Source organism: Carassius auratus, chromosome 38 (genome assembly GCF_003368295.1).
Source record: "Carassius auratus strain Wakin chromosome 38, ASM336829v1, whole genome shotgun sequence".
Classification (NCBI taxonomy): domain Eukaryota; kingdom Metazoa; phylum Chordata; class Actinopteri; order Cypriniformes; family Cyprinidae; genus Carassius; species Carassius auratus.
The window spans coordinates 12,030,499-12,042,502 of NC_039280.1; the positions used below are offsets into that span (position 1 = coordinate 12,030,499).

At 35.9% G+C, this 12,004-nt stretch overlaps 2 protein-coding genes across 2 annotated transcripts; both read left to right on the forward strand.

The window, feature by feature from the left end:
• The first annotated feature begins 3,846 nt into the window (after positions 1-3,846).
• On the forward strand, positions 3,847-6,426 carry LOC113057095 (nucleoplasmin-like protein NO29). The gene is made up of 5 exons (XM_026224170.1): positions 3,847-4,040; positions 4,263-4,348; positions 5,130-5,249; positions 5,350-5,443; positions 5,557-6,426. Exons 1-5 carry the CDS (start codon positions 3,968-3,970, stop codon positions 5,661-5,663), a joined length of 480 nt encoding a protein of 159 aa, XP_026079955.1. The 5' UTR covers positions 3,847-3,967; the 3' UTR covers positions 5,664-6,426.
• A 995-nt stretch (positions 6,427-7,421) lies between these two features.
• On the forward strand, positions 7,422-11,141 carry LOC113057094 (ADP-ribosylation factor-like protein 3). Its single transcript, XM_026224169.1, has 6 exons — positions 7,422-7,560; positions 8,204-8,347; positions 8,538-8,654; positions 9,245-9,295; positions 9,602-9,787; positions 9,881-11,141. Exons 1-6 carry the CDS (start codon positions 7,450-7,452, stop codon positions 9,932-9,934), a joined length of 663 nt encoding a protein of 220 aa, XP_026079954.1. The 5' UTR covers positions 7,422-7,449; the 3' UTR covers positions 9,935-11,141.
• Positions 11,142-12,004: the final 863 nt, after the last annotated feature.

Sequence of the window (12,004 nt, forward strand, 5' to 3'; positions counted from 1 at the left end):
ACACCCCCTTCTCACTAGGCTACTAACACTGTTGTAGTTTCATTCAGAAGTTGATGCAACTTTACAGTTGTAAGATTGCACTTTTTTTGTTACAGAACATTACCAAAAACTTACAGTTGTAATTATATTAGTAGTATGTAAAATAATTTACGTTGCATTAAGAGATTGCAACTTAAATATTCTCTTTTTCATTAAATCGCAGTTTTTGCAAGTTCACGCAATTCCATCACATAAAATTGCAAAAATATCCTGCATATTCCATCGCATTTTTTAAGAAAATGTGCCGCAAAATCAAGGATTTTTGCCCGCAACAATCACAAAAAAAAAATCCACGTTTTTCTGGAGGGACTGTCTAATATGCTGCTCAAGAAACATTTCTGAATATTATCACGGTTGAAAAAAGTGCTTCTTCATATTTTTGTGGAAACTGTGAAAATTTTTTATATATAGAAACCTTTGTAACAATATGAATCTCTTTAATGTCACTTTTGACCAATTTAATGTTTCTTTGCTGAATAAAATCGTAAATTTCTTTCAAAATCTTACTGACCTCAAACTTTTTTGATGGTAGTTTAGACCTGAAATTTCTCACCAAACTGAAAGCTCTGAATTTGAATCATTATTTAACCCTTAGAACGAAGTTTTCAACACTTCTCTATATATCATTTCTAACAAAAAATCTTAAATGAGAAATCATCCACAGTGTACCTATTCTACCAACAAAAGTCCAAGGATCTGCTACGAGTAAATGTGCAAGTTCAAAAAGTGTAATAGCAAGAAGGGCTGTGCCAAGTTTGTTGCGTTTAGTTTGAACACAGTGAGAAACGTTCAGTGTAAATACATGGTTTTTGCAAAGATGGATCATCTGCTGTGGGAAAACCGCATATTCAGTTAGTTAGGAGAGATACGGCACGCTACGTCAGAACAAACTGCAGGTCTGTGCCGAGTCTGCTTTCAATGGATGTCGAACATTCAAAGCAAAATGGATTTTGGAGGGTGATATCTGATCATCTATTCTCAGAAAACCATAAGCTGAATCAGTTCGAAACTATACAGCAAATGAGCAAATTTGCAGAAACACTATGCGACGACTGTACATATAAATTGTTTTATATTTGAAGTACAACTAACCACACACAACTCTCTATTGGTGTAGTGACCAGCATTCAAGAAAAGCATTCAAATAAACATCTTTACTCACTAAACACACACACAGAGAGGTGCATCAATGTAGAGAGGTTAGAGAGTTACACACTTCCTCTCTGTGTGGCGTACAGAAGGGAACCTCCAAATGACAAAAAGGAAGACTTGTGTTAATACACTGCACACGCACACAGACACGCAGACACGCATGCATCTCAGTGCACCCTCTTCATAAATTCAGTCACACACACAGCCCTCCCCACAATCCCGCAGCGCTGCATTACCGGTGCAGTGGTGGTTCAGCGTGGCTGCAGAGTTGCACATGGAGCTAAACCTGTTTTGTGTTGTCTTCCATTCATTAAAGCTGCTTTTAATTCTGAGTGATCTTCCCTCTCTTACCACACTTGACTTTGACTTTAGTAAGCAGTGTTTATAGTTCATACATTTCGGATGTTAACATGTTAGAGGACTTGTGTGATTTGTTTAAATTCTTTGTTTCATAACGTATCTTTTCCTCCTTGGTTGTCAGGTTCACATGGTGCTTTCTGTGAGGTCCGCCAGATGGACAAACGGATGTTGGACTTTTATAGCAAACTGGGCTGCTTTGAAGTGGCCAAAATGGAGGGATTCCCAAAAAATGTTATAATAATGGGGAGGAGTTTGTGAATCTGAGCTGCTGGAAAAAAAAAAGAAGAAAAAAAAAAAAAAGAGTACAGCGGGAGCCTTGCAGAAATTACACAAAGCTTTGGCCCCAACACGCTACCTGTTCATGTGACTATCACAAGTTTTGTAATGGCAACTCTGGTGACTTGTAGCTTCATTCACATCATATGTCGAATGCACTTCTAGAAATGTAGGTGCTGTTATTTCACTTTGCCAGTGCGTGGTGGAAGTGGGTGTACACGCATGCACACATTGGTGTGTTCAGAAATGAAAAAAATTGAAGTGGCTCTGCAAGGTTAATTCAGGACGCATGAGTAACTTTGAGTTTTTTTCTGGTGTACCGTTTGCTTGAGTTGGCCCACTAAATCTCTTAAGATATGGCTGAGTTGCAGTTTGTGTTCAGTATATGTGCATGTTTAAGTTAACGTCTAGTTCCTAGACTGAAAACTTGCCATTACTTGATAGGAGACATCTTCACTTTACTGTTTTTAATATTTCATTTCAGTGCTTTATATGTTCAAAGCAATAATCTAGAAGGACTTAATAACTTCATGGTATTGCTTTCTAGGACATTGTAATACATTTCCAGATTCAAACAGGGTCTGTGAGCTCTCTTATGGAGAACACAAGCTATCCTTTGAGGTTTGGGATGCTGCTCTATTATTTAGAAAAGAAAAAAAACTGAAATTTGAACTTTGAGCAGGCAGAAGTAAATACAGTTTCAAATCTGTTGTCTTTAAGACTGCATGGGGTACTTTTTGTGTAAACCTTTAGCATGTGTATCTTTAGGGATAAATTTTTTTATTTTGTACAAAAATGCTTTTGGCTCTTTCCCTTCTCTGGAATATATTTGAGGGTAATGAAAAAAGTAATTTCCTACAGTTCTTTGTTTAAATGGTAAATTATACAATTCTAAGACACCAACAGGGTTTGCATTAAAATTCTGAGATGCTGATGTTTACCAAAAGAAAAAGAGTACAAATTGTATTGTAAACCTCAAGACCAATGCCCTGACACTAATCAAAGTGGAAAACTGAAAATAAATGCTGGTACATTAGTGAATTATCATAAAAATACCAGAGATATTTTATTTTTCTGATGCCTGAAGAGAATAACATGGCTTGTTCTTTAATGACCGTCTTCCTCTTTATCAGTATATTTAAAAATCCCTACAGTTGAAGTCCGCTCTGCATTGTAAGTGCTAGGATTGTTTTCCTGAATGTAGCTGCGAAAGAAACTCTGTATTTACTCCCTTTTTTTAACCAAAGTTACTAAGGTTTTTTTTTTTATATAGTGCTATATTCTGAAAAACTAAATGAGCACAAAAGGCTCCTGCAGATTTCCATGTGTAATGTTTAAAAATGCCTGAGTTAAAGAAAAATGTAAATAGTTTTGTGCATGTGATGGGCCAACAGGTGGGGGTGTTTTCTTTTTTTTTTTTTTTTTTTTTCACCCAATTAAGGGAAATTTGTACCCCAAAATTGGTTATCTCTACATGGCCTGTTGCTTCATTTTATTTTTGTCGATCACATCCAATGTAAAGGGCTTTTCTTTTTTAAAGTCATATCCAATGTATATATTTAAAAAATGAAAACCTTTCTGTACTTTGATGTAATTATGATTCTGTATATGTAATATAGTTGTAATTTCTGAAAGAGTTGTATGTAGTTAAAATGGCTATTAAAATGTTAAATAGAAAAGAAAAAAAATCAGTGGTTAGTGAGTTAAATGAAAAATGTTTTCTTGTGCCACAGTTTCTACATCTTGCGAAAAAATGTTTGTCATGGCTTTCTTAAAACTTTGCAGGTGGTAAAATTGTAAAATTTTATTGCATGCTAGTATATGTAATTAACTGTCCTGGAGGGTTAAGTTAAAAACGAATAAATGACTTTCAAAACAAAAACCACATCAATGAGGACAAATCAATGTGGTATTAAATTTGTAAAAACATCTTTATTATTGAGATATTGTGCCAAATTAGTAAACAACAAGACAAAAGACCATAGACAGTAAAGTCTAGCCCACTTCCGTGTCCATGTTGATGACGTCTTGATTCTTGCGACGGTTTTCGTGTACTCGTCACATGTGATTTGAAAACTCGACCTGCACTGTAGATATTATAGCCTCTATTAAAAGTGATTTTAGTAGTATTTGAACAATTATGTCGTTTGTGGAGGACGAAGTATCAGACAGTGGAGTGGAATCGCGCTCGCGGTTGGAAAGCTATGTGTTCAGTAAGATCAACACTGGCGAGCTGCATGTTTTGTACTTTTTGCTAACACGTGGGACAACGACAATTGTCTTTCCTTGTAATTGTGTTTAACGTTCATCAAAAGAACCCTGGGTCACTGTGCATCAATATATAGTTCAAACACCGTCGTTTTCTATAATTCCATTCATTTAATGCATTTAAATTATATAAAGCTATTTAATATTGTGGTTTTGGATTCCTTTAGGTTGCCAGTTGTCTTCTGAAGTTCCATTTTACACATTTCAAGCAGATGAAGATGACGATGTGGAACATTTTCTCGAGCTTAGAACGGTTCGTAGACTGTTTTGTTGCAAGAACAGTCCGCTTATGTTGTTTTAAAACTGAATGGTGACTGCCTTGTTCTACGAACAAACAAATAATTTGGGTTTAATACGGAGGTGAAATAATTATATTTTATTTCTGCCTGATTAATGCTTTTAAATCAGTATGAAATTAAAATGCACCCCATTAAACTTTATTTTATAAATGCATATTATAGATATGAATATTTTAACAATTGAACTGTACATGATTGTTTATTTACACCTTTTTAAATATTTAATCAAAGTGTTCTAACTGACTTCTTTCTGGTGACTTGCAGGACTTCTCCAATCATTTAAATTAAATTAAATGTATAGATTTAGCAGACTCTTTTATCCTAAGTGACTTACAGTGCATTCAGGCTAACTTTTTTACCTAACATGTGTTCAGAAGTCATTTAAAGATGTTTGCAGATCCTAAAAAATATTGCAGGCAAAAAGATTCATTGTCTATTGTCCATAGACTAGAACAATGAAGCACAGCTCACACCAAAGTCACTTTCAAACAAATCAGCTCTCTGACATTGAAAGCACAAAGCAGTGAATCCATGTGACCTGCTTGAATATGTAGAGGTCACATTAAACTGCCTCCACTTTCTCAAAATCCAGTGAACAACCGATGAATAGAACCAGGTCCTTGTCCTACAATATTACTTTTCTGATGGATGTCACAGTTTAGAAGAAAGGATCTGTAGTTGCTTGATGATCTGCTTTTAAAAGCAGAACTATTTACATTTCTCCCAAACCATTAGATTTGTCTGGGTGATGGTGCCAAGGAGGAGAATAATGTTGTGGAAGTGACTGCTATGAATCACCAAGGAAAGAAAATATCTGTGCCTGTAGCTAATCTCAACATTTCCTGCCTGCCTATGGTAATGCAACATATATCTGAGTTCCTTTTTTCAATTCTGCTGTTGTACATTATAAATGTTCCAACATATTGCAAGTTTTGAAATCAGTTTTCTTACTCAGGTGAACCTCGGAGAGTTTGAGTTGATGGCTCCTGTCACACTACGCCTGAAGTCTGGAACTGGACCAGTGACCGTCAGTGGGTTACATTTAGTTGGTGAGGAATACAACACTGTTTCGCGAGCACACAGTAGTTCTTTGTCACAAAATTACAAAGCTGTTTTATCTTTTGTTTTGAAAATGAATGATGCTTAATAAATTCTCCTTCAGCCACAGAGAATGAAGGGTCTGAATTATCAGATGAAGATGATGATGATGACGTCAGTGAGGAGGAAATGCCCTCAATCAAACCAGCCAAGAAAAAGCAGAAAGCTTAATTAAAGATGTTAACACCAGACCTTTATGTTTTATCCAGTATTAGACTTAATGATCTACTATGGGATGTGACGAAGAGTGATTAGGAATTTAATGGAATGTTGTACTTCCAGATATGGTTGCAAGTGTTAAATAGAAAGGTTAAAGCCTCATTACAACCAGATCCATGAACATCCATGTTGATTCATGTACTCAATACTTTTACTTATGTGTATGTAAGTGACTGCCAACATCAAACTTCAGACTCGCTCTCAGTTCAGGGACTGAGAATTCACAATTAGTCCTGTTCCCACTGAGGCCTTAAGTGATGCACTTGATGCCGGGTTGATTCCATATTCCATACATACTGTGAAATGATGTAGACCGTGACGGCCTGTCACTCATCTGCCCTTGGGGAAAATACCAGCATTCTTCTCTACAGATATTCCTCTCATACTGCTTTGTTTGAATTTTTTTTTTTAAATTGGCAATCAGGGTTTTATATCCTAGTCCCTTTTAGAAGGACTGATAGAGTGAATTTTTGCATGGTGCGTTTTATGTCGAGATCAGTCTAGAAGGACTTGCCATGGTTGCCTTTTTTGTATTTTCACAGATTTGTTTACAGATTCTATAAATAAAATTAGTTGTTTTAATAGAATCAGTGCAATGTTGCATTTTTAAAAGCTCACTTTATAACTGATTTGGCAGATTTGGTTCTGTAGCACTGATGATGAAAGCTGTAATAATTTCTGTGTTTGGTACAATTACATCAGCTGTCTGAAAAAAAAAAACAGAGAGAGAGTTATCATTATCATGATATTGTACAGAATGAACATTCTCAATATTTGATTATAATTATATACAATATTTGATAATCAGAAGGGCAATGTCATCACAATAAAGCCATAAAGGTATAGCCTGACTACGTCAGACTTCCTACTTCCGCTCAATTTCTGTACTGTCTACGAAGCCAAGTGAAGTAGCAGAGTCTGGTATTACCAGGCTAATGAAGGTATACATTCAGACAGGATGTTCTAAGGTAAAAAAAAAAAAAAAAAAAACAGAATTTTTTTTTATACACCAGATATAATATTTGTTCTTTTTTCTATTAGTGGGTGCAGGACAGTAGTTCATTTATATAAACGAGAAGAGCAAAATAAAGGAAACTGTGACATACGCCCGGAAAATATACCCAGGAAAAATTTGGGCCCAAAAGATTTCAGACACTTTCACCTGACAATGTTTTCCTTGAGTGTTTTTTCTTTAATTGCTAATGCGACCTTTTTACACAGACTGAACAAAATTAATCATAGCTTGGTATTGAAATTGGTCAATTGTAAATTGGTATTATCTAATTGTGTACAGCTAACAGCTATTCATCCTAATTCATAACAGTTATCTGACGCTATCAAGATGATTTTTTTTCTGACAAAGTTTAACTCTGAGTTCTTGTTATGTTTTATTACCTTTTTCTAAACTATAGTGAATAAACTGATGACGTGAGAAATGTTGAAGGTGTCCGAATAAATTTTGTTTTGACTGTATATAATCGCTGAACACATCTATTTATACATTATTTTTGTCATTTCCCTTTCAAATTTCTGCTGTTTACTGAATTGTTAGCGTTTCATAATTCTATTATTTGTAATTTGTCTCTAATAGTAGGGTCTATTGTGACAACTTGCCCCATATATAGAGTTGAGTAGTATGTTTTTCTTGGGCAGTAACGGTGCGAAGGTTCAGTGGCTGTAGTAAATGTAGTCATACGTGACTTTTATTGACTCTGAAACCCGACCAGAGGAATCCTCAATGTTCACGAACAAACGCTGCTCCTTTAAAATGACGCCGACGGACGGTGACGTCACTGAGCTCCCCCTAGTAACCCTCTTCGGCGTCTGGGAAGATTCCTGGAGAAAGATGGTGAGAAGTTATCTGCTTCTAGTCATGTCTTTGTGTGTTTTATAACGAGTTACGCGTCATTTATCGGAACTGGGAGCGTGTAGTCTGGATCATTAGCAGCAGTTAGTTAGTGGGTTTCCTGTAGGAGTGAAACCTGATGGCTCAGCGGCGCTAGGCTGTTATTACCACCCCGCTAACGTTACATATTTCCCCGAAGCAGGAATAATTTCACTTAGTCAGACAATTTAGATATTATGTTAATTACAGTAAACGAAACACAACTCCGAAAACCAGCGCTCCTGCCTCTTTTTCTATTGACTTCTATACGTAAAATTAATTTCATCATTCATCAAAATTCATATTTAATATCACAAAACTATTGGTAAAGAATTCTGATATTGTAGTGTTAAAACGACCAAATCATTCAAGTAAATTTAAAGTATAAAGTAACAGTGACTGAGGCTGTTATTTTAACATACCCTTTTGTGCTGCATTTTGTATTTAACAATCAACTGAATAATATATTATTATCTTATTTGTCTTTTTAATACCTTCTTATAGAAGGTTATAAAAAGAGTTTATTTCTCACAAACGTCCTCACAGTGTCACTGTCATTGCTGTCTTGTTTAAAATCTGGTTATTAAGCAGATTATGTTTATTCCAGGGTTTGTTGTCGATTCTTAGAAAACTGAAGAGTGCCCCGGACCAGGAGGTACGCATTCTGCTCCTCGGATTAGACAACGGTGGAAAGACAACACTTCTCAAACAGCTGGCCTCTGAGGATATTAGTCACATCACCCCAACACAGGTAACACACAGAAAGAAGCTACTAGAAATGATCTCTTCTTTTGCAGAAATTACAAATTTCCCTGTAAAAAAAGTTTATTATCATTGTTTTTATATAGTAATCCCGTAAGTGCGTCTGCATTTATTTTGGTCTTGCTCTTTAGCACAGCGCAGTCTTGCCCAGTTGCTTTTAATTCTTCTGTCCTTGCCAGGGCTTTAATATTAAGAGCGTGCAGTCTCAGGGCTTCAAACTAAATGTCTGGGACATTGGAGGCCAGAGGAAGATAAGGCCGTACTGGAGAAACTACTTTGAAAATACAGACATGCTCGTGAGTGTTTCTTAAGAGATTTGTGTTCATGAGTTGTGTATAGCCAGACCACTGAACAAATTGTCCATTTATAGTTCATTTATTCTCATATACACTACTGTTCTAAAGTTTGAGGCAGATTTTTAATAAAGATGTCACTCAGGTTGCTATACATCGCTATACATCAAAAATAGAGCTAAAGATTATATTATGATATTATTACAATTTTAAATATTTTAGTATTTTAGTATAAATTTAAAATGTAATTTATCACTTGATGGCAAATCTTAATTTTTTGCATTATTCCATTTTGCATATCATTCTAATATGCTGATTTGCTTCTGAAGAAACATTTTTTATTAGCAAATGTTGAAAATGCTGCTTAACTTATTTGGAGAAAACCATAACACATTTCTTTATTGGTTTGAAAACAGTGTGTATATGAAAAGGAACTCTTTTCTATTATAAATGTCTTTTACTGTCACTTTTGATCTTTTTAATGCAAGTATAAAATTAAAAAGTACTGCCGCAATGCCTTTGAACAATAGTGTATTTATATTTTTGGGGTAAGTAATATGTCTTATATTGTCATTATTTTGTTTGTTTTTCAGATTTATGTCATAGACAGTGCAGACAGGAAGCGATTTGAGGAAACGGGGCAGGTATATATAGAAAATACGTTTATTATTGCTGTTATTATTGTCATGTTTATGTGTGTGCATCCAAGGCCTCTGCTGGATATTACTCAGACTATGTGGCTTCACACTTTCTCAGGTTTTGCTAAATTTTTCCAGCTTAGTACAGTTCACTGCAGCAATGATATTTTAAACTGATTTGAAGTGAAACGCTACTAGATGACTCCAATGAAATGTGTTAGCATATACTTGATCTTGATATGCATTTGTTCAAGTAAATGCGTACTAAAAGTATTTGAATGAACTATTTTAAATGGTTCGTGTGATGTGCAGGAGTTGGCCGAGCTGCTGGAAGAGGAGAAACTTAGTGGGGTATCTGTCTTAATCTTTGCAAATAAGCAAGATCTGCTGACTGCTGCTCCGGCCTCTGAGATCGCAGAGGGACTGAATCTGCACACCATTCGGGACCGCATGTGGCAAATTCAGTCCTGCTCTGCACTTACAGGAGAAGGAGTCGAGGTGAGTCATCGGCCTTCTTTTATTTACCCATGCATTTGTTTTGAACCTTCCCATCAGAGATTGGTTTGCACTTAAAATGCTTCCTCCTTTCAGGATGGCATGAACTGGGTCTGCAAGAATGTTACAGCAAAGAAGAAAAAGCAGTGAGTCTAGTGTATTTTTCTACAGCCATTCAGGGAATGTGAAAAGCAAGCTTTGTGGACTGTGTGGACTCCCTACCAGCTCTTTCAGGTTAAAGGGATATGAGGAGGTTCAGAGAGCCTTTTCTCTTTTTCTTCTCTGAACCACCTCAGCCACTGCCTCAATTCCTCCGTCATCGGAGGAACTCGCAATCACTTCATAAACACTGTGCAACAGCATGATACTCCGAATGAATTTGATTTATAATGTCCAGTCAACCACTGAAGTGAATATAATAAGTGTTTTGCATTATTATTGTTATTATTATTATTTAGTCTGTTTGATCTTGGAATCTATTTCAATATCTTGTATTTCTATGATTTATTAATTTTAGATTGATTTACACTGTGCTAGATTTATTTTATTTTTTTCTTGCATAGCCCGTGTTATTTGACTGGCTTGAACCAAAGTGTTATGAAAGCCAAGTTCTTAAATATACACTTTACTGTTGGATGAGAGCTTGTAACATGTTTAGCCAACTTAAGCATCTGGCTGTGGCAGTGGAGAGGTTCTTTGTTTATGAGATCATGAGATTGAGAGCAGTACATTCACATCAAGCCACCTGTAAAAGTCAGAAATCAGAAGACCAGATCAGCAGCACAGATGCTCTTGTCACAAACAGGAAATCAGTAGATGGCATTTATGACCTCTTGATAATTTGGATTTTTCTTTTGTGACAAAATCATAGGAGTAAAACAGGCCATTTTAGGAGGTGTGTCTATTTCCTGCATGTTCTACTCAATAGTTTTTAGGAATGTGGGAGGGTGTTTGCTGGATGTTAGGATGAATTATCTGATGAATAATGACTCCTGCTTTCAGAACATTATTTCAGTTAATCACACTTATACTTCTCGTTGTTATCATTCCATCATTTTTCTCTCTTACAAAACAGTACATTAGAATTTATGAGTAGAAATATATAAAAAAAATGTCTACAACATGAAAGTTAAATATTTATCATTTGCATTGTCTTATTTTCAACACTTTAATTGTGTCCATAAATGTTTTTGTATGTCTGTATGAAGGGGCAAATTTAATGGAGAAAGTCAAATGAATAATTTCAAATCTTAAGCCCAAAACACACTGCATGATTTTAGCAATCCTATAAGATCACTGCATGTCACACTGTGCTACATTGATCTAATAAACTTGGATACAACGTGTGTAGACTATACGATGATGGCATCATCTTATGACAACTTCATCAGCATGCCCTAGTGGTAAACAAAAAAAAGCATGATGAATAACGCTTCATTAACGTGTGTGGCAGAGGCTGTACATTCTCATTCAACAGGGATTTTCCCCTCAAAAATAAATAAATAAATACATATTGTCATTATTACTCAAAACCATAGTTCCAAACCCGTAAAACCTTAGCTACCATGTGTCCTGGTGGTAGTACAGTAACGTTGTGTCTACAGTAACTACTGTCGTGAGTGCTGTTGAAATCTGACACTGGATAAAGTCGTTATTTTAGTATTCTTTGCACACAAAGGGTATTCTCGTTGGTTCATAAAATTACAGCTGAACCACTGATATCACATGGACTATTTTAAGAATGTCATTACTACCTTTCTGAGCCTTGAACGAATCTCAATGTAAAGAGACCTGCAATTACCATATGTGAGCAGCATCCACTGTGTGTGATTTAATTTACATATGAAACACTGTCAGCGTCAAATTAAGTCAGCACAATGCAGGATTCAGGAACACATGAAATTTTCCAGTCATTTCATTTCCTGGCTGTAATTTCCGGTTACGGAGACAGGAAGGTGGCTTGCTTAAACTACAACTTAAAACCACAGGAGACGGGGCTAGTTTTCACATGGGAAAGCTTTAATAGTTTTGTGAATTCTGTTCACCAAACTTAGTTGACATCTTTCTGTCTGTCTGTTGTCATTATATATATCTATTGCTACAGTGATCATCTGTGTGGAGGCAGATGTGGGCAGGTGGTATGACCCTGACCTTGTGTTCACAGAGGGTCTCCTCCCCCTCAGGGGGCGGAGCTAATGTCACACCTCCATCAAACCCCTG

What these genes read in the sequence shown, in the direction of transcription:
- LOC113057095 (XM_026224170.1), top strand. Translation starts at nt 3,968, where the DNA reads ATGTCGTTTGTGGAGGACGAAGTATCAGACAGTGGAGTGGAATCGCGC. An exon ending in GTTGGAAAGCTATGTGTTCA is followed by an intron (nt 4,041 to 4,262) that starts GTAAGATCAACA and finishes GGATTCCTTTAG; the next exon opens with GTTGCCAGTTGTCTTCTGAA. An exon ending in ACATTTCCTGCCTGCCTATG is followed by an intron (nt 5,250 to 5,349) that starts GTAATGCAACAT and finishes TTTCTTACTCAG; the next exon opens with GTGAACCTCGGAGAGTTTGA.
- LOC113057094 (XM_026224169.1), top strand. Translation starts at nt 7,450, where the DNA reads ATGTTCACGAACAAACGCTGCTCCTTTAAAATGACGCCGACGGACGGT. An exon ending in GTCACATCACCCCAACACAG is followed by an intron (nt 8,348 to 8,537) that starts GTAACACACAGA and finishes TGTCCTTGCCAG; the next exon opens with GGCTTTAATATTAAGAGCGT. An exon ending in TTACAGGAGAAGGAGTCGAG is followed by an intron (nt 9,788 to 9,880) that starts GTGAGTCATCGG and finishes TCCTCCTTTCAG; the next exon opens with GATGGCATGAACTGGGTCTG.